The sequence below is a fragment of the Lutra lutra genome, chromosome 10 (assembly GCF_902655055.1).
Source record: "Lutra lutra chromosome 10, mLutLut1.2, whole genome shotgun sequence".
Lineage (NCBI taxonomy): Eukaryota > Metazoa > Chordata > Mammalia > Carnivora > Mustelidae > Lutra > Lutra lutra.
The window spans coordinates 113,643,428-113,669,597 of NC_062287.1; the positions used below are offsets into that span (position 1 = coordinate 113,643,428).

General features: G+C 67.9%; 1 protein-coding gene across 14 annotated transcripts in view; it reads right to left on the reverse strand.

The window, feature by feature from the left end:
• Window positions 1-301: 301 nt before the first annotated feature.
• BRSK2 (BR serine/threonine kinase 2) overlaps window positions 302-26,170 on the reverse strand; it is a 59,333-nt gene continuing 33,464 nt past the window's right edge. The window contains exons 2-22 of one of the 14 annotated variants that reach the window (XR_007121150.1): window positions 22,608-22,702; window positions 21,398-21,483; window positions 18,779-18,919; window positions 18,057-18,173; window positions 17,500-17,533; window positions 17,253-17,321; window positions 17,008-17,154; window positions 15,902-15,933; window positions 15,407-15,571; window positions 15,205-15,302; window positions 14,975-15,125; window positions 12,970-13,035; window positions 11,126-11,186; window positions 10,169-10,376; window positions 9,522-9,570; window positions 5,994-6,117; window positions 4,699-4,879; window positions 4,538-4,627; window positions 4,263-4,357; window positions 1,992-2,039; window positions 302-524 (exon numbers count right to left, since the gene is read on the reverse strand). Coding sequence is in view for 10 of the 14 variants with exons in the window: in XM_047693345.1 (XP_047549301.1) it covers window positions 677-900; window positions 1,992-2,039; window positions 4,538-4,627; window positions 4,699-4,879; window positions 5,994-6,117; window positions 9,522-9,570; window positions 10,169-10,376; window positions 11,126-11,186; window positions 12,970-13,035; window positions 14,975-15,125; window positions 15,205-15,302; window positions 15,407-15,571; window positions 15,902-15,933; window positions 17,008-17,154; window positions 17,253-17,321; window positions 17,500-17,533; window positions 18,057-18,173; window positions 18,779-18,919; window positions 21,398-21,483; window positions 22,608-22,702 (2,186 nt within the window). In the remaining 4 variants the exon portion in view is untranslated. Of the gene's footprint in view, window positions 901-1,991; window positions 2,040-4,262; window positions 4,358-4,537; window positions 4,628-4,698; window positions 4,880-5,993; window positions 6,118-9,521; window positions 9,571-10,168; window positions 10,377-11,125; window positions 11,187-12,969; window positions 13,036-14,974; window positions 15,126-15,204; window positions 15,303-15,406; window positions 15,572-15,901; window positions 15,934-17,007; window positions 17,155-17,252; window positions 17,322-17,499; window positions 17,534-18,056; window positions 18,174-18,778; window positions 18,920-21,393; window positions 21,484-22,607; window positions 22,703-24,816; window positions 25,103-26,170 lie in introns of those variants that run through there. The other 13 variants (XM_047693355.1, XM_047693349.1, XR_007121151.1 and 10 more) reach the window with 13 other exon arrangements.

Here is a 26,170-nt window from a genome sequence, read left to right on the forward strand (position 1 = left end):
ACCGACGGCCGCTGCCCCTTCCCTGAACCTCCGGAGGAGTAAGGGACTCAGTAAGTTAACGCAGCAAATAAATAACACTGGTCTCGGCCGGCCCTGGCGCAGGCAGGTGGCTCCGGGGCCTCCAGGGTCCGTGTCCACTCAGGCCGGGGAAGGTCGCCAAGCGCGAGCGCACGCGGCAGCCCCAGGCGAGCGGGGGGCGGGGGCGGCGGACGCGAGCGAGCGGCGGGAGGGGCGGCGGCGGGGCGGGGCGGGGGGTGGGGGCGGACGCCGGCCTGGGCCTGCCGCGCGGCGGAGGGGGCGGGGCCGCGCCGCGGGGGCGGGGCCGGCGCGCGGAGGGGCGGGGCCGCGCCGCGGGGCGGGGCCGCGGGGCGGGGCGGGGCGGGGCGGGGCGGGGCGGGGCGGCGGCGGCGGCAGGAGACGAGGGAGGGCGGGTCCGCGGCAGCTGCCTTCGGTCAGCCGGTGTCCGGCGCGGAGCCCCGAGGACGGCCTCGTGGAGGTGACATGTTAAGTTTTCGGGACTGTTCCTGGTATCAGAGCGGAAACAGTGGCCGCGTCAGAGACAGGCAGAGACAGAGACAGCGGGAGAGAGAAGCGCGGGCGCGGCGGCGCGGGCGGTGGCCCCCGTGCCCCCTTTCCTCTCCTCCCCGGGCGGCCGGCGGGGGCAGCGGCTACGGGGCTAAGGCTGCTCGCGGCGGGCGGCGGGCGGCGCCGTCCGGGCCGGGTCCGGGGCCGGCGGGCACGCGGCGTCCCCTCCAGGGCCCGGGCCGGCGGCCGCGGCGTCACCGAGGGGGCCGTGGGCACTCGGCTTGGCGGCCGTGCTGGGGGCCGGGGCCGCCTGCCCGTTCTTCTCGTCTGAAAAAAGTTGTTTAATTACGTCAAAGAAGCTACTCAATGGGCTGCCTGGGTGCACAGAACAGAGGAGAGAAACAGAAGAGGGGGGAGGGGAGAGAGAACACACGCGTGAACCCGCGGTCGCCGCCGGGGCCGGGCCCACGAGCGAGGCGCGGCCGGCCGGGCGGGCGGCGGGCGGCGGGCGGCGGGCGGGGCGGGCGCGCGGAAGGACCCCCCCCCTCCCTCCCCGGGCCGGGCCGCCCCCCTCCCCCACCCCGGGCAGGCCGGGCCGGCCCGTCCCCCCCGGCGGACCCCGCGGCGGAGGAACCACCGCGCCCACGCGCCGCAGGGCTGAGCAGGAGCCTGGGCCCCCAGGCCGGCTCCGTGCGTGCGGCCCGGGAGCCATCCCTGGGCTGGGGAGACGGCAGCCAGCGCGCCCGCCACACTCCTCCCCCGAGGCTTGGAGCCCGGCCCCGGGCCAGCCTGGGCAGCACCGCATGGACACAGAGGTCAGCAGCAGACAGACAGATGGACGGATGGGTGGACAGGCGTGGAGGGTTTGGGTGTGGGAGGGCCGGGGGCAGGCAGCCAGAGTGGGAGCCCTGATCCCAGAGGGACTGTCCTAAGCGCAAGAGGAAGAGGGCAGACATGGTCTGACCACCCCCACCTGGGAGGGCCTGTTCTCGCTGTCCTGCGGCCTCTGCTCTGCTTGTCAGACCTGACCCCTGCGGTCCCAGCGGCGGTGCTCTGGTGCTCTCGCACCGCACGCCGTCACCCCTCCAGCGCACGGAGAGCTTTACACCAGCCTCCTGCTCAAGAGCTTCAGTCCACCCAGACCCCAGGCCAGAGCCCACACGCAAGAGCCCTTGCCAGCTCTGGGGCATGAGGACCCTTTACTGCTTTGGGCCTTGGGGTCCCTTCCTGGCCTGCCTGGATCCTAGGGCGGGGCCTGTGGCTGCCCTATGGCGGTGGGTGACGGAGGCTGCTCCTGGCAGACGTGCGGTACTGGGTGGGCACGAGTGTGCACGTCTGGACCCCGCGTATACACAGGAACCCCAGGATGGCCCTAAGGGTGGTGGGGGCAGCACCCTGCCAGGAGCAGGCTGCAGGTGGGGGTGACAGGCTGGGGGGTCCCAGGTGAGCGTGGGGGGGGTTCTTACCACATTTGGAAAGCCTCCCCGTCATCATTTCCATACAGTTAGTGGTGTCTGGAGCACAGAATGGAGAAAGGAGGGAGGGAGACGTGTGAAAAAGTCTTCCCGCTTGGACTCCTGGCCAGGCGCTGCCCTCAGCCTCTGGCCAGGCCCCCAGGGAGGGGCGGGGCCCGGCGTGGGGCGGGGCCATAGCCCAGTAGGGGGTTTGCTGGGGCCGGCCCACCAGAGGGAGGGGCAACACCAGGAGGGGTAGAGCCCAGAGCAGGGTGGGGGTGGGGGGGGGGGGCACAAAGAGCGGGCCCGGGGGCGGGGTGCGACTGGGGGTGGAGCCTGGGGTGCGGCCCGCCCAGAATGTGGGCAGAGTGGGGGCCTTCTCCGGGCAGAGGAAAGTCCTCCTGCCACCAGAGCCAGAACACAGGCCTTGCCCTGCCCCTCGGGTGCCCTGGGCCTGCCTGGTCCTCCATTCCCTCTGTCCTCCCCTGGGCCCCAGACATAGGTTCTGGTGCCAAGAAGCCCAGGCTCTGGCTGTGGTCTACTCTGGCCATCTGTGTGTCCTCCCTCTGCCACCGTGCGGCTCAGGCAGCTGCGTGGCTCCCACCTGCCCTCAGCTCCTGTCGGCTCACCCTTCTTTGACCCTCTCCCACCTTCTGCTGGGTCTGGGAGTGTTTGTGCTGGAGGGGGACTAGGCTGAGGGCTCCTCCCTCAAGGCTCTCACAGGGGCCCCCGCTGAGTGGGAGGTGACCTCTCCGCCTCCTGTCCCTGTTGGAGCAGCCACCAGGTGTTTTGCCCTGGTAGCTGAGTGGGCCCCACTTCTGCCCCCTGCTCACAGTGGCTCTAGGACTGAGCTCGCCAGACGAGCGCACCCAGAGCAGGGGGATTGGGGGGGGAGGAGGGTGCTGGGAATGGCCAGAGTCCAAGGAGACCCTCAGGAGGCCTGGGGAGGGAGCCAGGGCATGGGCTGGAGTCCCGGATTAGGCTTCCCAGGTCTAAGGCCCCTGAAGGAGGGCAGGGGAGACGGGCTTGGGGCCCAGATTGGGTACCCAGGAGTTTGCAGGGACAGGGCTAACAGAGGCCACTGCTTTGGCATGGGGTTAGGACTTCACTTAGGACTTCACCGTTAGCTCCTTCACTGCTGCGCCTGGGACTTGGCATGAGAGATGCCTGCTAATGGGCAGAATGACCCCTCCTAAGTTACTGTCCATGGCCCAGCCAGGGGCAGAGAGACTGTGGCCCCCAGACAGTGGCTGCAGGCCCAGGCATCCGCTGGGCAGCGCCACAGGCCCTGGCCTTTGCTCACCTCACCGGACAAGCTCTGTCCTTCCCTGGCCTCAGTTTCCCTCTGTCACCCCTACTCTGCTCTGAGATGGGGGCCTTCAAAGCTCAGGGAGCCACCCCTGCCCCACGGCCTACCTCCAATGCCAACCTGGCTCCCGGGGCCAGGCTGCTGGGCCACCCCTGCCCTGACCTGCCCATGGGGTGACGAGGCACATGTTGGGAAAGAAAAGGGTAACACACACAATGAAATGAGGATGGCGGGGGTGAGGGGACAGGTGGGGCCAGGCTGGAGGAGGGGCCCACTAAGGCTCCAGCCAGGTGCCGGGGATGCTCAGAGAGACAAGGCTCGGGCTGGATGGGGTGTCCCTGACACGGGCCTCCTGGCAAGCCGTGCCGTCCCAACATTCTGACAGCAACCCCAGCCTTGCTAACGGATAGTGACACGTGCACATGCCCGCCCTGCCCAGGCACGGGCTCACCCACCCCCACCCACAGTGGGCACGTAGCCCACTCCCCACCAGATGCTGAGCGGTGTGGGCTTTCTCAGGCCCTCGGACCCCCAGCACGTCCAGACCTGGGCCGACCCTTTCCCTGTGTGACCCCCTGTAGGCCCAGCTGGGGAGCCCCTCCTTTGGGAACTCATGGCCAGACATGTCGCTGGGAAGGCGGGCAGCAGGCGGCCCCAACCGTGTGTCAGCCAGCGTGGGCGCTGGGCCCACAGCCTCGCAGGGTACCACCGGGGGAGCCCCGAGGGTGGCAGGCTCCCAGGCAGGACCTTGGCCACTGCTCTCCTGGAGCCTACCCTCACTGGCCTGGGGCCAGGCTGCTTGTGTCTGGCCGCTCAGCCTAGGTGCTGGGCCCTATGCGGCCTGTCCAGCCCTGGGAGTGGCCGCTGGATGTGTGAGCGGGCACGGGGTGCCCTTCTGGGGGCCAGTCTGGCTCTCGCCAGAGGACCTGCCCACAGCCCCCTCCCTGCCCCTATGGCGAGGCCAGACACCTTACCTGCCAGCGTCAGAGGCTACTCTCGTAGCTGGTGGCCACCTTCTGGCCCTTAAGCCCAGCACCCCAGCTTAGTCCTGGCGCTGGCGGGGGGGGTTCTACAGTGGACAAGAGGCGCCTTTCAGTGTGGTGTGCTGGGCCCTACCTCCCTGGGTATGCAGAGATGGGCCGGCCCACTGCGCCGGGGAGGGCCCTGCCCCCTGGGGGGGGGCCACGTCAGAGGGGCCACACCCCTGCTCACCAGCCCGCAGGGCGGCCCGAACTGAGCCCCCGCTCACCTGACAAGTGCTGGGCAGAGGGCTGGTCGTGTGTGCTCAGTAACTGGGTCTGAATGGTCTCCACGACCCTCTTGAAGCGGCGGCTGGGGCCTGGGGGAAACGGGGCGTCACGGCCAGGACAGGGCTGGTGCCCGGAGCCCGCGCCCTGGCCCGAGGCTCACCTGACAGGAGCGTGAACGTGACGGAGTAGATGCCGTTCTCCTTGTGTGCCGCCCCGCCCTCCGTGTAGGTGATGTCCACTTGGAATTTGACCGGCTTCTGGAACACTGCCGGGCCCCCCGTCGCCTTATACTCCGCCCGGAAGCTCGTCTGGGAGATGACGCTGTGGCTGAGGCTGGGGATCTGCGGGCGGGAGGGCGGCGTGGGTGTGCGGGGGTGCGGACGGACCGCCGCATCCCCGCAGACCAGGCTGGGACCTCTGCCTCTCGGCTTGCGTGCGGGCTGGGGACGTGGGAGCAGAGTGGCAGAGGAGAGGGCTGGGGGAGACAGGGTCGAGGAGACCCCATGAAGCAGCAGCCAGGACCAGGGTGACGGCCTCCGAGGCGGGGACCCCACGGCCATTGCCAAGGGTGGCACCTGCTGCTCTGTGGGCTCGGGAAAGGGGCCGCTCCCAGGATGGGCAGAGAGGCCCCTGAGCACTTGGCGTAGGAGCAGCCGGGGGAAATGCCCTTGAAACCAAGTCAGGAGGCCGTCTGGCCCTGGAGGGGTCACCCCAGGCCAGGGCTCTGCAGCCCAGGAGTGCTGTGCTGGCCTCGCAGTTGGAAGACCCAGTCCATGCCGGGAGGCTGAACCAGGGAGGGTCTCGCAGGAGCGGATGGTGAGGGAGGCCCAGACCAGGGGTCCTATGGAGGCGAGCAGGCCACCATGGCAGGCGGGTCCCCGGCCCTTGGGGAACCTGGGCTGGGGCCACACCAGGCTGAAGAAACCCGTGACAGGTCCCAGCCCTGAACGGGGTGGGGGGGGGCGCGTTCTGATCCCCGGGGGGACCCCACCCCACCCCGGGCCAGGCCCCCTGCAGGACGCTGGGAGCAGACCTTTAGGGCTTTCTGTTTCTCGCGAGCTCAGGATCTCACAGACGGAATGGAGCGCCCCCAGGGCCTGAGCACAGCCTGGCCTCAGGGAGCCAGAGGGGCTCTAGGAGGCGGCAGCCCATGGAGGGTGAGGGATGGGGGAGCGTGCATGGGAGCTGGAGACAGGCCCCTGGGACAGACTCGGCAGAGGTCCCTGTGTCCAGGCCCCAGGTCCCCGCCCCCGTGAGTAGCCTGTGCTTTACTCAGTCTCAGTGAGTTGTCCCCACCCCACCCCCGCGCTTGTCCCCGTCCCTGGTGCTCCCACAGCCAGGGCTGCTCATGATGACAGCCGGCCTCCCTCCCCAGCCCAGGGCCTGTGCAGCGACCGTCTGGCTCCAGCCAGTGTCCAAGTGGGACGCGTGTCCCCAGCCGGGCGGGAGGCTCACCGACAGGAAGGCGTGAACGATGTCTGCTTTGATGGAGCTCAGGGCTTTGTCCTTGATGACTACAAAGATCTGCTCCTCCTTCTCCAGGTTGATGAAGTTCCCGAACCAGGACTTCTTGGCGAGCCTGGGGGAGGGGAGGGGGCAGAGGGCGGCTCCCGTCAGGGTGTGCTGTCAGCCGAGCCTCCTGGGCAGGGCCGGCTTACTGCCCTAACTCCTGCCCTGGCCCCCGCCTCCTCCTGCCCTGACCCTGCAGCCCTAATGCTAATCCCACGGTCTCAGCCTGGCCCCGTACCCCCAGGCCTGCCTGGGCCTGGGCAGTGCCCACCAGAACCCACCAGAAAGGACAGCAGAGCACACCCTGACACCCAGTCCTGCTCCTCTCTGTTTCAGCCACCAAGTTTTGGGGCAATTTGCAACAGTCCTGCAGCCACCTGGAAGAATGTGCCCCCGGCCCTGGGACTGTATAGGGGGTGGGGGCAATGCGGAAGGCCAGGGTATGGGGTCGGGGCTGGTGGGGGAGCTCTGCACCCATAAGAACAAGTGGACAGGAGAGACCCTGCATGGACAGTGGGGCCTGAGGGCTCGGGATGCTATGTGCCCCTCCCATCTGGTGGGACAGCCTCAGCTCCCCCTGGCCACCCCGTCCTCGAGGACCAGGGGCTACTCAGCTGCCTGCTGCCCAGCCCAGGTCAGTCTGGGACACAAAGGCTGTTCCAAAGCCCAGTGCTGTGCTGGGCGGGTCAGCGATATACCCTCCTGCACGCAGCCCCTCCCTCACTGGTGCTCAGGGCTTCCTTTCCTGTCCTGTCTTCCGTCCGGCCTTGTTACTCTGTCCAGCATCTGCATCTGACCCGTGCGGTCTGCAACCCCTCACTGCCGTGCACACTAGCATGGGTGCCCTCAGCTGGCCCCGTGATCCTGCACACCCCTCCCTGAGACGGGGACAGGCCAGGACTTTCTTCTAAGCAGAATGAGTGACAGATGTCACCTCCAAGAACATGGCACTCAAGGCCATGTCTCCTGCTTGCTAGCAGGTCTCCACTGCATCGTGATGGAGAGGCCCTTGGTCCAGAAGCCAGCAGGCCCTGAATCCCACCGACGACTACAGGAGCTTGGCCACAGGTCCTGGCCCAGCTGAGCCTGGAGGTGACCACAGCCCACGGACTCCGTAAGGTGGAGGGCCCTACTGGGCCGGCCCGGGGCCTGACCCACAGAACCCGAGATGTGGAGTGTGTGGTGTCAGAGCTGCTGAGCCCGGTGCCATCTGCTAGTTAGCAGTGCCAACGTGTCCTGACTGCCGACTCGCGGCTCCGCTGATGGACACACCCATTCGGCCCACGCAGCCCAGCATCTTGCCCTGGTGTGGGCATCAGTGCTGGCAGGGGGAACCGTAAGGGCAGATTCTCCAGCACCTCTCGGTGCCTTTCCCAAGCACGTGATTTCCCTTTCCGTGCCCGGTTCCACAGCCAGCCTCTACTTGGCCCAGGGATCCCGGCCCAGCAACAGCGCAGAGGGGACGACGGGGACGACGGGCAGGCATGTCCTGCCGGACCTCCTGGTCACCGGCCACCTCCTTCCCCACATCCTACCGTCCTGCCCACTGTCCGCTCTGGGTCCAGCTGCTCCCCGCCGTGCCCCAGCACCTGTAGCCCAGCAAGTACGCAGAGGGGCAGTTCTGGGGCCCGTATACAGGGTTCCTGCTTCTCCTCCCTTGACAAAGAACAGCACCAAAAACGACTTATTTGCAGTGTGGGAGCTGGCAGTTTGGCACCTGGCATAATAGGCAGTCCCGTGCCCGGAAGAAGCCTGAAGGAGCCAGAGGCGGTGCCAACCAACTTCAATGTGGGCCGGGCCATCCAGGCAGCCGCGGGGCCTCTCCGAGTAAAGCAGACACTCCCTGCGTGGTGGGCCTCGTCCAAGCAGGTGAAGGCCCCCGGAGCACAGGCTGCAGCTTCCCCGAGTTCTACTCAACGCCACAGCGTGAATTCCCCACCTGCACATGTCACACTCAGGGCTGTGACGTCACCCAAACCGGAACCTGCACCTGCTGAATCTGCGGTCTCAGACCTGCCAGCCCCCAGACCTGCACACTCATGCACACACGCTGTCCCGGGAGCTTCCCTGCGGACCCTGACACACTGTGGGCGAGTGCGTCCTCCATAGGAGGCGGTGCCGAGGCATTAGCTGCACAGGCCTCTGGGGCCACCGCGAACCTGCTCCGCCCCATCAGCCACACCTGCCACGCGGTGGGCGCTGGCCAGGACCCCTGGGGGTGGGGGCAGAGAGGCCTCCAGAGGGACTGGAGGATGGGAAGGAGGGGAGGCTGTGGGCACCGACTTGGCGTCAGGTGCCGTGGGGTCCAACCAGCCTGAACGCCCAACAATCCCGTTACAAGGGTGTCTGCGAGCGCCGTGACAACAGCAGGACGTTTTGGCCGAGGGGCACTAACGGTGGGATGGGATCCCTCACCCCGACACGTTGCGGCCCAGGAGTCAGCCGGCCTCACGCAGAGCAAGCCACATGGTGGCACTTCTGCTTGGCGACGAGACTGCGGCCTCTGTGGAGGCTGCCTGTGCCCTCGCCAGCCCTGCCCCGCATCCACAGCACGGTTCCTGTGTGCGTCGTCTTCCCGGGGCTGAGGACCAAGGCCGCTGCTGGGGCGGGGAGAGCGGGCAGGGCAGCTCCAGCGAGTCCTCCCTGTCCAGACTGGCTGTGGGCTGAGCCGTGGCTCTGCTCGCCAACCGCCTCCCACGGGCAGCTCCTTCCTCTTGGCGAAGGTCCGCGGAGGGCCTGGTCTGCTCCTGGCCTTGAACGACGCCACCCTCCCCTGGACGCGAGCTCCCGCCAGGCCAGTCCACGGCTCTTCCTCATCCTCTTCGGCCGGCGCCAAGTTTTCACCTTGAGACGCTCCGTCCCCGTGAGCCTCCAAGTTTCTGGCCACATTCCACCTCCGTTCTGCCCAGCACAGGCCTCCTTGGAGGCTGCCCCGCTGCAAACCCCACAGGCTGGTCCTCCTCGGGCTCCCCATACTGGGGCTGAGCCCGTGTCCAGAGCAGGGTGAGCGCCTCTGCCATGAGGCTCAGGTTCTGGTCCACATGGCTCCCCCAGCGTGCCGGCCGGAGCCTTCAGCGGGCAAGCCCCAGCCCTGCCGAGGCGTGGCTGTGCCGTCCCTTGCCTCCTGCCAGCCCCAGGCTGTGGCTTCTGAGCAGGGCCAGGAGGGGCCAGCCAGCTCCCTCTGCACTGTGAGTCCTGCTCCCTAACCTGGCATTCCAGGTGTCTGAGACAGAGCTGTGGGTGCTGGAGAGGAGGCGTCCCAGGCGGGAGGTAGAGGGGGGACCTGGGCAAGCCCAGGGGCACAGGGAGAGAGGAGAGAAGACCTGGAGGGGCTGGGGTGCTTCGCCCTGCAGCCCTTGAGGGCCCCCTGGCCTGCCATGTGGGAGGCTCCAGCACAGCCCCCGCCACGTCAGTGTCTGGGCACCAGGATGGAGGCCAGGGGCTCCCCCTCAACCTTGAGCAGCAGCCACTTACTCTGGAGACGACTCCGGGGTCAGGTTGGACATCTCCTCTGGTGTCGGAACTGTGCACGTGGGAAGGACAAAAGACATGACCGCCCTGCCCCTGTCGCCCCCCGCCCCCAACACTGTGACTGTGGTCCCACAAGCCAGCCCACGGGCTCCTGCCCCTGCCAGAGCCTAAGGCCATGGGGCTGTCCCAGCCTCAGGTGCTATAATCAGGCCAGGCCTGCTCTGGCCTCCAGCTGGCCCTGCTGTCCCCCGACAGATGGCACTGGCCCCCATGCCCACCCATCGGCTGTGCTGCAGGCTCGGATGGCCTGACAGTGCCCACTGAGCCTTGACACCTGGCACTCAGCAACGGGCTGCCCCCCGCAACCCCATCCCACAGGCTTGCGGATGGCCCTCACCCCCACCTGCCTGTCATCTGGCTGTCCTCCCAGGGCTCAAGGAGCCTGGCCTCAAGTGATCACTGGGCTGAAGAGAAGCCCAGGAGCTGAGAGGGGCCCCAAGGCCACAGCCACCAGGCCCCCGACGCGCAGCGGGCAAGCCTGGGAGCGAGCAGCTATCTGGAGGCCCCGCCTGGGCCTGTGCTGGCCTAGAGGACACAGACTGCTCCCCGGGGCCCAGCACAGAGCAGCAACCCCTCGTCCCTCCACTGACCCTGCAGTTTCCGGCGGTGGAAGCGGGGCGACCCCAGGAAGCTGTTCTTGATGGAGTTGAGCCGTGTCCTCCAGGGCACCCCTCCGACGCTGGGGCTGGACGGGGGCGTGGGGTTCGGCGTGCCTGCCGGGCTCTCCTTGGGCGTATGCACAGGCGTCCCCTTAGGGGTGGGGAGGGGACTACCCCTTGGAGAGGGGTGAGGGGTCACCTGTATGGTGGGGACAGATTTGGTGTTTGGTTCAGTCCCGGCGGCCAGGAGCCGGGTAGAGGCCAGCACGGTCGGCGGGCCCGGGGGCAGGGCGAGCTGGGGGCCTAGGCCCCCCGGGACAGGGGGTCGGGCCTGGGTGCCGGCCGGGAGTGGGTTGGACTTGGTGCCCTGCAGCGGCTTGTCGGTCAGCTTGGCCTTGCTCGGCAAGGTCTGGGTCTTGGGGTTGGGCCGCGAGGCGGCCTGTGGAGGGAGGACGTGTCCGGGCCGAGAGGCGCTCCGGCAAGCTTCCGGCTCCGCAGCGGTGGCCAGGGGGCAGGCCACGAAGGGGCTCTCGGAGGGTGGGGGGGGCAGGGCAAACTTTCTAACAGGCTACAGGGTGGTGCGGAGGGCAGGGGCAGAGCGCGAGGGTCCCGAGGGTCCGCCATGCGAGCACCCGCCACCCCACCACCACATGCACACACACAGCACCAGGAGGACCCGAAAGAAACGTTCAAGCAGGACCCCCCCCAAGGCAGGACCAGCGGGGACAGGCGGGCGTGGGGGGGGCATTTGCCGTAAAAGAAAACAAGTAACAGACGAGAAAACAAAGAAACAAAACAAAAGAACGTGCAGTTAGCCACAGCAGAAGCAACCACGGGGGCGGCAGCAGGTGGGGGGGCACGGCCCAGCCCGGGCTCTGGGAGCCTCCCTGCCCCCCCCACCGGTGCACGCTGGGCCTCTGGGAGCTGGGGGGCGGGGCGGGGGCTCACCCGGGGGCTGCTCAGCGGGCTGGTGGACAGGCCCGAGGAAGCGCCACTGATGGACCTGGACCTGTGGACACCGGTGCGGGCAGGTCAGCCGGGGGTCTGCAGCTCCCGGCTTCTCTCCCCCAGGCCGACCCTTCGAGAGGCCAGAGCCCCGGCCGAGAGCCTTGAGGCCGCCCTGGCCTGCGCACACCTGGCCACACGCAGGACTGTCCTGCTGTCCCCGCCCCGCCTCTCCCAGGACCAGGGAGGGCCCCATCAAGCCCAGTGGGGTGGCTGGATGCCCGTCTCAGGCTCCTCTCCTCCAGGCGGGAGGCCCAGGCCCGGGATGGCTCCAGGGAGCCCTCAGCAAGGGTGTTGTCAGGGGCTTGGATGGACAGAGGGACGAGGGGAGACGGGTGCTTCCTGGGAGCTGTGTCCAGCCCCTGTGTCAGGTCCACTCTCCGGCCCCTGGTGCTCTGAGCCCGGCCAGAACCCCCAAAGCTGAATTGTCACAGGCCCCGAGTCCTGTGCTCGACAGAGTCTCCCGTCCTAGCGTGCGGGCCACCAAGTGGGCACTGGCCCAGTCCTCCACGCTCACGGCCCACCTGCCCGGCCCAGAGCTGCCCACAGCACGCCAGCCCGTAGCCCTCTCCTCACTGGCACCCCGAGGGCTGGGGCGAGAACCAGGCACCCTGCAAGGCAGGAGCCTCACTGCGCCGCACCACACGGCAGGGGAGGCTCTCCATGCTCGCTCAGCCCTGGTGCTGGCACCTGCCTCCCGTCGAGGAAGGAAATGGGGCGGGGCGGGGGAGGGCAAGGCAGCCCCAGGAGAGAGGAGGAAAAGAGTGAAGGCCTGCCCGCACCAGGCAGCCCAGCCCCAAGAGGGCCCTCGCCACCCACTCACACCCCGGCCCAGTCCCTGGGCCTCAGGGAGGCGCTGAGCCCACTCCGACCAGGGCCCCGGCATCTGCGGGCCCCATGGCAGGGACCCTCCAACTGCACCACCTGACACAGCCACGGGGCCAGGGTGTGGCCTGACCTTGTTCCCAGTCCCCCAGCCCAGGCTGCACACAGCCAGGACAGTACCCAGAGCCAGGCCTGGGTCCAAAGCTTTCAGACGCTGGAGGGGAGTGGGGGCCATCGGTCCGGCTGTGGCCCACCCCAGCAGCCACAGGCCAGCCGGGCAGCTGCCAAGAGCAAGGCCCAGCGCCTGGGGCCTGCCTGCCACTGAGCCAGCCATGCACTCGCCACTCGGCACAAGGAAACCAGAAAAGCAGCAGTGGAAGGAGGGGGGGGTGGGGAGCCGCCTCCACACTGTCCTGTCTGACCAGGCCACACCTGCCTGTGACAGAAAGGAGGGGGCCTGCGCGCAGAGCAGCCAGGGCAGGTGGGCGGCGAGAGGCCAGCAGGGAGCAGGCAGGGGCACGGAGAGGTACGGGAGCAGGCAGGGGGGAACAGGTGGGGCCCGACCACTGTCCCCCACGGGCAGCAGGCCCTGAAGGGACAGGGCTGGGGGGCTCAGGAATGCTAGGCCCCATGCAGAGACCCAAGAAACTGTCATGCCTCCTGCCACCTCCTGGGGAGCCTGCCACGGCCCTGGTCTGCCGCATCCGCTCTGACCCCTGTGGGCAGCACAGCATGGGGGAGGGGAGGGGAAGCAGGGCCACGCGGAAGAGGCCTCGCAGCCTGCAGACTCTCGGGGATCCCCGGGCAGGGAGAGCACAGTGGGTCTCCCCACCCGGTCAGGCTGGCCACTGGCCTTGCCCCAGCAGCCCACGCCTCCTCAGGGCCTCAGGCCCGGCCCTGCCACCAGGCCCAGCGTCGTTTTTGGGGCTGGGGGGTGGGGGATGGGCGGGCAGGGTGTATACCTGTCTTCTTTGCTGAATTGGGGGTGGGCTTCAGCGATATCCAGGCTTTTACTGAACACTGCTTTACTACAGCAGGAACAAAGTGAGAAAACAGAGTTACTGACGCAGCCCCACCCGGCGGCCCGGGAGGCTGGACCTCCGCGCAGCCCCACACGAGCTGGGCATGGCCTACCTGGCCCAAGGCCAGGCACGCGGACACAAGGGGAGGTCGGGCAGGAGAGTGCCGGGGCCGTGGCACACCCCACCCTGGTGACCTGCTGGCGGGGGGCCTGGCCAGGCCTTGGAGGTGCCCAGCACCCACCACCAGCCCGAGGACCCCTCCAGCCCTGGCCAACGGCCCGCTGTGGCCCAGGGCCAAGTAGCCAAGCCAGAAGAAGAAGCAGGGCCTGGGGCGGCAGGGGTGCGTGGGAGGAGCTGGCAGGAAGGGTCTCACCAGGGACCGCCAGGATGGTCCACAGTGGACCCTGTCCCAGCTCCTCCGGCCCCAAGGTGGCCAGGCCTGGAAGGCGGAGCAGACACTGGGCTTGGCGGCCTCCCGTGCCCGGCCCCTGCTCTAGGCAGACAAGGAGGGAGGGAGGTGGGGTGGCCGGGATGCGGGGTGGGCCCCACGTTGGCACTCAGCCACACTGGGAGGTCGACCGGGAGAGCAGGGGCGAGGCTCAGGAAAGGTGGGCTAGGGAGAGGCAGCCTCTCGCCCTGGGGGCCTGCTGGGGTCGAGGGCGCCCACAACAGGCAGGACACGAGGCACAGTCAGGGCAGCGGCTCAGCTAGCAGAGACCCTTTTCTCCACCACCCTCACCAGCCCCTCCAGTGCCAGATCCCAAGGGCAGGGGCCGTGGTGGTCTGGAGCCTGTTTCCCCAGAGGAGGCTTGGGACCACCGAGGGAGCTGAGAACCACCAGCCCAGTTTTATTCTGATGGTGGCCGTTTCCAGGCAAATACCTTGAGAGGCCCAGCTGTCCCCAGCGCTCAGCCCCGAGCTGACCAGGGGCAGCCTCAGAGCTGGGACCCCCACAGCTGTGTCTCCATGTCCCAGGGGTATGGTGAAAGCCCCCACCTAGACAGAAACACTGGGTCCCTCCCCGTGCAGGCCCTGCCCAGGGCCAGGATGAGGACTGGACAAGGGCCCCGCCTGGCCAACCAGAATGAGCCGAGGCTCTGCAGGACCAGGTCACCCTTCCTTCCTCCAGGGGGCGCTGCTGGCACAGACCAGACCTGCTGGTGTCCAGGCTCCTTCCTTGTCCTTGACCCCCATACTGCCACAGGGGACCCAAACACAGGGCCAGCATCACATGGGGACAGGCCTTCTGGGTGGCTCTGAACACGGTCTGACCCCACTGTAGCCAAGTCCGGTCCACTCCAGTCCAGCCCAACCAGCCCCGTACAACCCAGGCCAACAGAGCAAAGCCCAGTCCAGCTCAGCCCAACCCAGTCCATCCCAGTCTAGCCCAGTTCAGCCCAGCCCAGCTCAGCTCAGTCCACCCCAGCCCAGTCTAGCCCAGCCCCACTCAGTCCAGCTCAGTCCACCCCAACCCAGTTCAGCCCAGCCCAGCTCAGCTCAGTCCACCCCAGCCCAGTCTAGCCCAGCCCCACTCAGTCCAGCTCAGTCCACCCCAACCCAGTTCAGCCCAGCTCAGCCCAGCTCAGTCCAGCCCACCCTAGTCCAGCTCAGTCCAATCCAGCCCAGTCCAGCTCAGCCCACCCCAGACCAGATTAGTCTAGCCCAGTCCGGCTCAGTCCAGCCCAGCCCAGTCCGGCTCAGTGGAGTCCAGCCCAGCTCAGCTCACTCTGCCCAGTCCAGCCCAGCCAAGTTCAGCTCAGTCCGGTCCAGCCCGAGCAGCCCGGCACAGCGTCGTCGGGCCCCACCCGGTGGCCTTAGCGCAGCCCCGGGGCCGGGGGGCAGAGATGAGCCATGCCAGGCCCAGCACAGCCCACAAGGGGTGCCAACAGCGGCCAGGTCAGGCCACCAGGAGGCAGAGCACTGGAAGCTCCTGGAAGGCACGCACCTCTGGCCATGCTGGGCCATCTCGATGGCCCTCCGCGCGGGCACCGGGGAGCCGCCGTCCGTCACGCTGAGCACCTCCATGGACTTGCGTTCAGGCCGCCGCTTGCCATGCCGGTTCAGCATCGGGGAGTCCACACGCTTCCGGGGAGGGTCTGTGTGCAGACAGGGGTCAGGGCCCGGCCTGGGCCTGGGAGGGGCAGCATGGGGCCAGACCACCCTGCCACCGTGTACCTATTTCATTTCTGGGGGGCAGGTCCTCGTCCTCGTGGCTCGGGTACCTCTCTTTCCGGTCCAGGAGAAGGAAATAAATCATCTTCTCCTGGTTCTCCCTGCGGGGGGGAGGCAGCGAGAGGGATAGGCAAGTGCATTCCAGGAGGGGTCCCGCCCCGCGGCCGCGCCGCCCCAGACCAGGCCGCAGCCCCTGCCGACGTACTCCCCGGACAGCAGGTCCTGTAGAAGCTTGTTACGGTCCCGGAAGCAGCCCAGCGAGTGCATGCTGTCCAGCACGTCGGGGTCGATGTCCTCCAGGCTGGGCAGCGAGCGGATCTGCACCTTGCGGGGGATGGGCTGCTCTGGCTCCGGCTCGTTCTTGCCCCCTCTGCGGACGACAGGCGCCTTGGGGTCACTCCCCACCCCTTCCGCGGCCTGGGTCTCCTCCGCCCCCACCCCGAGATGCCGGGAGGCCGGGGCCCACCCCCTCCTGGGCCCCGAGTCTTACTGCTCTCCCTGTGCCCAGCCCCTGCACGCCTCCTGCGTCCTGCCCGAGCCCAGCGCAGGCCGGCCCGGGGCCCTGGAGAGCCAGGAGCGGCTGAGGCTAGGGCCAGGCCTGCGCTGGGCTGGGTCACCCCCCGCCTTCCCTAGCAGGCCTTCCAGGCCACGGTGACGGGTGTCAGGCAAAGCAGGTGATGTGGGAGGAAAAGCTACTTACATATACCATATGTGTTTCTGAATGTGCTCTAGCTACAAGGAAAGAGAAACAGGGAGTTAGTACGAGGAGGGACAGACGAGCCCACGTTAGGAGGCCGGGGCGGGGGGAGCACGGAGCACAGGGAGTGAGGAGCGCAGGAGTGTGCAGAGAGAGGATAGGAGGAGGGGAGGAAGGGGCTGGCGGATGGGGACAGGGCATGGGGGACAATGTGGGTGCAAGGCGGGAAGAGTGTGGGGAGGGGCTGTGTTCCCGGAGGCTCCAGGCCAGCACCCAGACCCTGCCTACCCCAGATGGAAGAGAAAACGCTGACGTAGAGAGAGAAGGAAGGTGGTCAGGGCCGGGGGGCTGCAGGCAAGGCTGGGGGGCCTGGGTGGCAGAAGGAGTGAGCACGAAAGCAGAGTGGCCTCTGAGGTCTCAGGGCTCTGGGACGGAGGTCAAGGGAGGAGGGCAGGGGAAGCGGCCAGGGCGGCCCTCCTGTGCACAGGAAGGGGCTGGGTGCAGGTGTGAGCAGGAGGCTTGGGGGCCAGCCCTGCTCTCTCCCCAGCTCCCCTGGGGACAGCTTGGTTGGGGAGGGTGGGTAAGAGTGGCCTCTTGGCCCCTGGGTCACCCTTGTCCCAGAGAGAACAGCCAGAGAAGTCCTGCCGCCGCCGTGCTCTGGGGACCGGCCCTCCTGGCAGTAACTGAGCCCCAGGGAGGCAGGAAGTGGCCAGCGGGGGCCTTCTTTGAGAACCAGCTTCCCTGGACCCTCCCCAGCCCACATGCCAGGAGCAGTGGTCGTGAGGAGCCCTTCACACTGACCAGACCCCGGAGAGCCAAGGACACGGGGGCCGCATCAGCAGGCGCTCCCCTGCCAGGCACCGCAGCCCTGTCCACACCCATGCACACGCAGGTACACGCCCGTGCACGCGCACACTGTGCCCGCTTACCCAGTGCTCGCGCACACGAGCACACGCGCACACCCCGCACGGGCACGGGGAGGGGGGAGGCCCCCGGCGTGCGCCAGTCCTGCCCCGGGGAGGAGACGCCCAGGAGGGGACGGGCCCCGGCAGGGCCCCGCGCAGGGGGTCGGGGCGGCGTCGGAGGGAGCGGGAAGCCGCGGCACGCACCGTGAGGCGCCGGGCTGCGTCCACCTCGATCATGCCGCGCAGCAGGCTCTGGCAGTCGGGCGGGATGAAGTGGGGCATGTGGAACACGCCGCGCTTCACCTTCTCCAGCAGCTGTCGCAGGTTGTCATCATCGAAGGGCAGAGCCCCCTGCGGGCAGGGAACGGCGGTTACCGCGGGAGGGGTGCACGGGCGCGCGGCGGGGCGCGGGGCTCACCACCAGCAGGCCGGGGGGTCGGGGGGCTCACCACCAGCAGGGCAAAGAGGATGACACCGCAGCTCCACACGTCCGCCTTGCGGCCGTCGTACTTCTCCCCCTGCGGGCGGCAGCGGGGGACATGGTGAGCGGCCGGCCTCCGCCGAGAGGCTGGGGCCCCGGGCGTGGGGGGCGGGGGTCGGCCGGGGCCCGGGCGTGGGGGGGCTGCGAGGCTCCAGCGGCGAAGCCCCCTGGATAGACGGTGACGAGGCGGGGGATGGGGGGCGGCGGCTACTCACCCGGATCACCTCGGGACAGGCGTAGTGGGGGGATCTGCGGGCAAAAGCAGCCGTCAGGCCCGGAGATCGGGACCCGCTGTGGGCCCTGGTCACCCCAGCCCGCCCGCACTCGGGGCTGCCCCCCAGGGCCAGTGGAGACGCCCGGAGGCACGCTCTGCCTGCAGGAGACGCCCGGCAGGAGGCTCAAGGTAGGGCCAAGCCCCTCACAACCTAATCCCCACTGTGTGCTTCTGGGGAAGACTGAGGCACAGGAGGCTGAGGCGGTCTGCCTGCTGCCCTGGTCGAAGGAGAGGAGCGTCCTGGGAAGCACCACAGGGCTGAGTGCACAGGGAGCACATGGGCAGTCGCTAGGGTGAGACCCGTCTCCCAGGGCTGGGGAGCAGAGCGGGGGCGAGCCTGGAGGGTCACCAGGTGGGGTCCCTTCACGGCATCGCACTTGGCCGCGAAATCTGGGAGCACAGCCAGAGGCCCTGGAGCTCCAGGCCGTCCCGGTTGGGCAGCCGCGACCACGGACAGCGTGGACAGGGCGGGTGGGGGCCTCGGGGTCGGACACTCACCCGCAGCTGGTCTCCAGCAGACTGTCGCCAACCTGCAGCGACGCCATCCCGAAGTCGGCCACCCGGATGTTGTTCTTCTCGTCTAGCAGCAGGTTTTCCGGCTTCAGATCCCTGTGGCTGGAAGGCGGCCGGCTTGAGGCTGAGCAGTCCCCCAGCTGCCGCCCCTCCCCAGAAGCCCATCTGCTTCTGCAGCGTGGGGCCAATGGCAGCCCAGCCTGGTGATGTCACAGGCAGCCAATGGGAAGTCACCGTCCTGGTGGCTGTGGTCTCGGGAACAGAGAAACAGGGACCCTCTGGGGTCACACCACATGCTCCCCGCCCCAAGGCAGGCTTTGCTTTACTCCCTGGGGCCTCCCCACCATAAGTGCTCTGCACCAGGGCCAACCCGGGACCCCCAATCCAGACTGGCCTGGCCCTAAGACCCCCGAGAAACCTGAGGAGGGGCTCCTGGAGCCTGGGGCGGACACCTAGCGGAAGCTCCCAGACACTCCTGGAGGGGGTGGGCAAACAGAACGTGTGCCGCCGCTCCAGGGGCAGAGGAAGAACACAAGGGTGGGGCAGAGGTACCTGTTGGGGGGTTATCTGATGGGGGTGGGGGTACCTATAGGGAGTGGGGGGGACCTGGGGGGGGGGACCTGGTGGGGGATGAGGGTGTCCCTCATGGGGAACGGAGGCGCACCTAGCCGGGGCTGGGGACACCTGGCGGGGGTCGGGGCACGCACCATATAGAGTGGCTGTGACAGAAGTCCAGCGCGGAGATGATCTGCCGGAAGAACTTCCGGGCCTCTTTGGGGGTCAGCCTCCCCTTCTTGACAAGGTAGTCGAAGAGCTCCCCACCAGACACGTGTTCTAGCACCAGGTATCTGCGGGGCACAGGTGGGCGTCGGGTGACTGCACGAGGTCCGACCCACCTGCCCTGGGGCCACTCAGCCACAGCAGCACTGGCCAGAGGCCGCAGGTTGGCACCCCGTCCCAGCACCCCCCCCACCTGTCCCAGCCTCAAGCACCCTGGGTACGAGCCCCCACCCCCCACCTCCTGGCAGGCCTGCTTCGGGCACCGCCGTGGGGGAGCCCTCTGCTGTGGGGAATTCCAGGCTCAGGGCCACCCCGGCCCCCTGGCTGAGGGGCACTGTGGCGGCAAACCCCCACGCTGTGACTGTTCCAGGCCCTCCCAGGCTAACCCAGCTCGGGCTCCCAGAGTGGGGGCGTGATTCAGATACTCGGGCCCTCAGGGAGGCCTGGCCAGTAGTCCGGACCTCTAAATGGGGTGAGCAAGACTCTGGAACAGGGCAGGGCCAGGGGTCCCCAGGGAAACAGACGGGAAAGGTAGGCGTGGCCCAGCTGGCCGGGGCGCCGGGGGGGGGGGGGCGACTACCCCCGTCTCGGCTCCCAGAGCCTAGTGGCCTAGACTGCTGCAGGAGCTGGAGGCTGGGCCACCAGAAGGGCTGTGACAGGGTACAGTGGGCCAGTGGCCTGGAGGCCCGGCACTCCCCTCTGCCACCCCTTCGTGCCGTCCCCTCTGCTGCATCGTGTCACTGGCGGGGGGGCCCAGGGCCATGGTCGGGGCAGGGCATTCCGTGTCCGGCCCGCTGACGGGGGCTGCAGGGTGATGGCGGCTACAGGGAGGGAGGGACGCCGAGGCAGGGGCACAGCACGGCCCCTGAGATGTGCGGATGCGGACACCTGCGGGACCCTGCGGAGGTGCTGGGAAGGGGGTATCTCCAGAGCGGGGCTTGCAGGAAGGGAGGGGTCGGTGGGGGTGGGAGTGCAGGGGGGCTGGAAAGGCGGGATTCAGGCAGAAGGGGCCCTCCTGGGGGTCCCACCCCGCTCCTGAGCGGGAGGGTCCGATCAAAGCACGAGGCATGGGCTGGCCCCCCTGGCAGGGACCCCTGACTGCCCTCCAGCTCCCCAGGCGGCCTTGGGCTTGGGGGGTCCTAGGGAACGTGCAGGGACCTCCAGGACCCAGCTGGGCCACCCGATCCCCCTCGTGCTGGGTGTGGTGTCCCTGTCACCAGGCCTTTGCCTGGGCTGTGCCTCTCCTGCCCCCACTGGGCTGCTGTCCTAGGCCTTCCCTTGCTTCCTGACCACCCCCCTGCCAAGGTGGCCTCCTTGGGGCCAAAGGCTCAGCTTGTCATCCCCCCGCCCCAGGTCTGTCCTCACGAGGATCTCCACGGAAATGAGATGTGACGCATCTCCTGCGCGTTGTGTGTGCACGTGGCCAACACCTGCCCCCAAACCCATGGGATGCCACTGGACACTGCAAGGTGGACCCCAGTCAGGCCAACGGTGGGGGGTCATGCAGGAGTGTCTCAGGGGGCAGGGTTCCTCCTGCCCACAGCATCAGGGACCCCAGGACCGGGACCTGCCACCCAGGACCTCACACTTGTACTGACCAGCCGGCTCCCGTCACCCTACCCGCAAACACTGGGGTCCCAGCTGGCACAGTGTGGACGCCACTGATAAGGCCCAGAGAGAGAGTCACTATCGGAGCACCCGCGGTTTGGACGGAGGGCCTGTCCTCGATCCATGTGCCCGAGCCGCCCTGCGTCCCCAGGGCTGCCCTCTGTGGCCGGCTTTGTACAGGACAGTACAGGCGGGCTGTGGACGGCCACCTGGGCCAGCGGGCTCCCAGGCTTCCCCGGGGCTGGCGCTTGGAGCTGAGCCCTTAAGGGTCCCCTCCCCTGCTCGAGTTTCCTCACTCAGTGCCAACACACCCGAGGGCCTGGGCATCACAGGCTGGGCCTCCTGAGGTCACACAAGCGGTAGTGACAGGGCTGGGCACCCCGTTGTTGTGACCCTGGGAGGGTCCGCCACCCACAGCCCAGGTGAGCTCAGGGAGGCCACACAGCTTGTGATCTGGGCGGGGGGGCTCCACTTTCCCACCCAGGTGTGCCTGGGACAGGAGATTTCCGCTGGCCTCTGAGGTCAGCCACTCTCAGCAGCACGGGAGCCGGACATCCCGGAGAGGGTGGGACAGCGGGTCAGGCGAGGGGCCTGGTGAGCCATCGGCCGGCCTGGGGTCTCAGCCCCGTGAAGGAGCAGAGGGGAGCTCTGTGGGAATGGGGAGAGTCCCCAGGAGCCCTGGCAGAGTCTCAGGGCTTGCGGGGTTAGCTCGCTGGGGCCAAGGGGCTCCTGCTGCTTGACCCTGGCTGCCAGCCTCCGCCTCCAGGGAGCCCTACCCCCTGGGTGGTTCAAGCTGATAGCTCTGCCGTGGTCTGGGCCAGGAGCGCTGAGCGTGGAAGCCTCCCGAGAGCTCCCTGCTCACCGGGGCCCCTCCCCAGGGGGCTGCCTGTGCCCTCCCCGAGGCCCCACCCTGGATCTCCAGACCCGGCAATACCTACAAATATTTTTTGTTTTCATAAACGTCGTGTAGCTTTAGAACGTGGGGGTGTTCAATGAGCTTCAGGATGGCGATCTCCCGCTCGACCTGCACGGGGAGAAGAGGTCCGGCTGGGGGCAGGCTTGTTGCCCAGCTCCCCGCACCCACCACCCCATCCCCTCCTACCCACAGCCCCGGGGCCGGGCTGTGGGGGACAGCAGCACCCCGCTGCCCTGCCCTCCACGGGTCTCTGGCTGGTGAGGAGGCAGAGGGCTCGAGCGGACCATGCCCCCTGGATGCCTCGACAGGGTCATGGGGGCAGCAGGAGGCTTGGAGGAGGGCCGGCCTAACGATGGGGTCCGCACCCCTGTGGATTGGCCCATCCCAACCCAGGGGCATCCCATGAAGGAGCTGCCTCCTGGTCGTTCCACCCAGGCCCTGCCAGGCCTCCAGCAGAGTGGGACCCAGTTAGACCCCCAGGCCCTGGCCATCGAGCTCTCATCTCTCTGGCTTGGAGCGCTTACGGGCATCTAGAACACTGTCCCCAGTTGAACACATGAAGCCCGGGTGCTGTTCAAGGCAAGGTCAGGGTCGACCTGCTCCCATCCAAGCAAGCATCACCTCCCCTTGCAACTGCCCCACGCGTGGCCCCCGGGGTTCCCCAGTGGGGCCCACACGAGTCCCTCCCTGCCCTCCGACGAGGTCCTCTTCCGAGTCAGCAGCCCCGCATCAGCCTCCACCCCTCAGGCAGCCCATCACTGCCCTCCTGGCACACCGGCCCCACCCGCCCCCTTGGGAGATGTCTGGGAGACCATGTGAGGCACAGTCCACAAGGCAGGGGCAGGCGTGTAGACAGGGACCCCCCCCGCCCCCCGCAGCATGCCCCCTGCCGGCCAGATCTGACTGCTCCTCCCCCACAGGCGAGCAGGCAGGTTGGGGAACCTGAGGCCCTTCCCGCTGAGCATCCGGAACCAAAGGGGCCCAGACTCCACCACGTGAGGGGCTCGCGGGACCGGGGATGGGGGAGGATGGGAAGCGGGACTGGCCGCATGGTCCCGGGGAACACTCCCGTTCTCTTTCCCTGCTCAGAGCCAGGGGCCCCTCCTGAGTCAAGCTGCAGAAACCGAGGCCCCGCAGGCCGTCCCAGCGGGTGGGCAAAGCGCCCAACCGCGCCCCATAGCGCCCAGCGGGAGGAACCCGCCTGGCCCGGCTTCTCGACGGCCCGGGCTCACCTTCATCAGCACAGACTCGCTGAGCTTCTCCCGGTTGACGATTTTAATAGCCACCTTCTGGCATGTGACACAGTGAATCCCCAGCTTCACCAGGCCTGCGGGGTAGAGAAGCCCCTGAGACCCCAGCCAGGGCCCCAACCAGCAGGGCCCTCCCTGCTCCCCGCCCCGCCCTCCGCCCACCCCTCACTCGGGCTCTGAGCCCTGCCCCGACCCCCAGACCCCCATCGGCCCAGTGCGCCTCCTGCCCACTCCCCCGCCCTCCCCCGCCCGTCTGCCGGCCCGCACTCCTTGATCCCTGCCAGGACAACTCTGTCCTGCAGTGCCCCTGCCCCGCAGCGCAGCCACCACCTCTGGGACCAGCCCTCTGATCTCCTTGAGGCACCCTTGCTCTGGAGGTCAAGGAACCCAGAGTCCCCCAACTCCAGGCCTTCAGCCACTGCCCAGCCATCCCCAGTGGGGGAGGCAGGGTGTCTTCAGGCTCAGGGCCACCCCCAGCTCCCTTAGGGCCCTCTCCCACCCCCAGGATGCTCGGCCTCTGCCGCCCGACCCCCCAACCTCCTTTCAGCCTGCACGTCTCTGGACAGAGGCTCCCCGAGTCTGGTCGCTGCCGTCTCCAGGACAGCAGGACGGGCCCAAGGCTGCTCCCCGGACAGCAGCACCCCAGCCTTCCACGCCCCACGCCCCCCACCCCTGGCCGCCCCCCATGGGGCAGAACACGAATTCACTCTTTCTCGTGGCTCCACTTCCAGGACCTGAGCCCAACACCCTGCGAGAGTTCCGACCGCCGTCCCCAGCCTCCACCTCTCCTCCCTCCCCTCGCTGGCCGGGAAAGCCCTCTGGGGCCACCAGCAGCCCCACCCCCACTGCAGCCCGGGCCACTGCCAGCACCCTCCAGACGTCTGGGTGTACTGCTCTGTGGCCTGGGGCCTAGGAACACCCATCTCCATCCCTGAGCCTGGGCCCCTGACTCCGACATCCCCAGGGTGACTTTCATTCCTAGGCAGGCACGTGAAAGCTATCACGATGGCTGGACCCACCTCCAGCACTTGGGGGCCCAAGGGGAGCCAGGGGACCCCATTCACCTTGGCATCACACCCCCAACCCTGGGACACCCTTCCTGTGAACACTGAGGGACACCACGCTGTGTTAGCCAGACCCCATCAAAGTCGGACCCTGTGGTTCTGGGGTGACCCAGCCCCCCGTTGTTGCTGCTTTAACCGTGACCTTGACCTCTTTGTCGTGCTCACCAGCTGCTGGGTTTCGCCTGGGTCGGGGGGCTTCTTACCAACCTGCACGAGCCCCTCGATTTTTATGGGAAATGAATTCCTTGTTACGTGTGCAGAAAACACCTTCCCTTAACAGACCACATGTCCGTAATTTTACGTGGCCTCTGTGTCCTTCCACGGAACATGGTCCCAGCTGTCTTCTTGCCCTGCCTCGTGCTGGGGTGGGTGGGCCTGTGGGCCAGCCTCTCCGTGTGCTTGGGGAGCTTGGCCCAGAGAGGCCGCCGCGCTCGCCCAGAGGGCAGGTGGGGGTCGTGTACACACTCAGGGATGGACAGATAGGCTCCTGGGCTCCGGCAGGGTGTGCCCACTGAGCCCCCCCACCCCCGGCTCCCACCCCAGGGAGGCCTGCAGTCCCCAGGGCCTCTTGCCAGCTGTCTTTGATCTGGCCCCAAGCCCTGTGACTCCAGGACAGCAGGAAGAGCACAGAGCGCCCAGTGGGAGGGCGCTGCTGGCATCTGCCTGTAATTCAGGGCTGGAGGCCCAGGACTCCCTGCCCCCAGCCCAGCCCCCAGACCACAGGCACCAGCCAGAGTTAGAAGCAAAACTCGTGCCTGACAGGTCCCCAGGACAAGGCTGACGGGACAGGGGGTGCCAGGGAGGCAAGCAGCAAACGTGGCCACCCCATGGGAGACAAGCTCCTCCAAGTCCGGAAGGGCCCAGGACAGACGCCGGACAAGGCAGCCAGACACCTCCCCAGAGGAGACAGCTACAGGCCAGAGACAGCTGGAACAGGAGCCCGAGAGACCCCCCCAGCCCGAACGCCGTCACTGCATTCCCGACCTCAGGTGGGCACAGCCCTGGGCCGTTCCCGAGCTGAACAATGGGAGGGACGGGGCGGCTCTGGACAGGAAGGACTTCGGGAACCGTGGCCCGGGCACCAGGGTAGTGGGCACACGGCCAGGAGGACGCGCCCACAGACGCACCTCACACAGCCAGGCACACGGGTCCTCAGGAGGCAGGAATCACAGACGTGGGGAGAAATGTCATCCTGCTTCCAGAAAAGCAAAATAAACGGGCGTCCAAGGGACAGGACGCTGTCCAGAAGCAGAAAGTTGCTCCGTTGGTGTTGCCACCAAGCGCCACGCCAGGCACCATGGGACGCGAGGGAAGGTGGCAGCCGCACCACCAGCCACTGCCCAGCTGCCCAGCTGCCCGGGGAAGAGATGTGCTGAACGAGCCCCGCGCAGGGCAGCCCCAGAGCAGTGGGAGCCAGGTGCTGCAGGGCCAGTCCTGAGTGGACTCCTGGGGTTCGTCCTTGACCCCCCCCTTCTTGGCCGTGGTCCTTCAGAAAAAAACCCTGCTGGAGCGCCCTACATCCTGAGAGCCCCCAGAGTAGGGCCCAAATTCCCTTTGGTCTGGACAGGGGTCTGGGCGCAGGTGACGGTGTCGCATCGGGGAGAGCCACAGTCTGAGTGTCCACCACGGGCCAGGTGTCGAGGGCCCCCCGCAGAGAGGAGCCCGGAGCCTGCGAGGTGCACGGCACTCCACTCCAGCTGGCTGTGGACCGGGGCCACATGAATGCCACGGTCTCTGCAGGCACCTGGGAGCACCACCGGCCCCAGAGAGTCTGCAAAGGGACGCACACAGGGTACCTGCAGCTCCTGTCCGGGGCAGCGGGAGCAGAGGGAGAAGTGACTGTTTTTGCCGTTTCTCATCCAAATCACCAAACGCCTCCATAGGTGGAGACCCAGGAAGGCCGCCGCCCACGCCCACAGACTCATTTACCCTCCAGACTCCCGAGCCCTCAATTGCGCCTGCCCCCTCCAGCCCCGCACGGTCCCGCCCTTGGCGGGGGGCAGGAGTTTCTGCCAGAAGGCCCGCCTGCTGCTCCCCGCACCCCCGCAGTCCCTCCTGCCCCTGCCCAGAAGAGGGTGGGAACTCAGGGAGGGGGTGGGAGTCGGTGTTGGCGCACAGGGCCCGCCAGGAAGGCCCGCAAGGGGGGGAGCGGATGTGGGATGCGGGCAGGCTCGCGGGTGGTGAGCTGTGGTTCTGATGCAGCAGAGCCCCCCGGGGAGGAGCCTGGTCAGGAAAAGGACAGCCACCGTCCGCGGCGCTGACCGAGCCTGGGGTGCCCTCGCAGGGCCCCGCCTGTGTGCGCACATCAGTCGCCCCCACGCTGTGTCAGCAGGTCCTTGGACTTAGGGGACCTGGGGAGAGCTCCCACTGCAGGTTCTGGGGAGGGAGACTCGTGACGGGGGGAGGGGGGATGCTTCTGCTGAGCCAGAACAGAGGAGCATGGCAGCGTGACGCTCTGTCCAAATCTCCGGAGAAAACAGT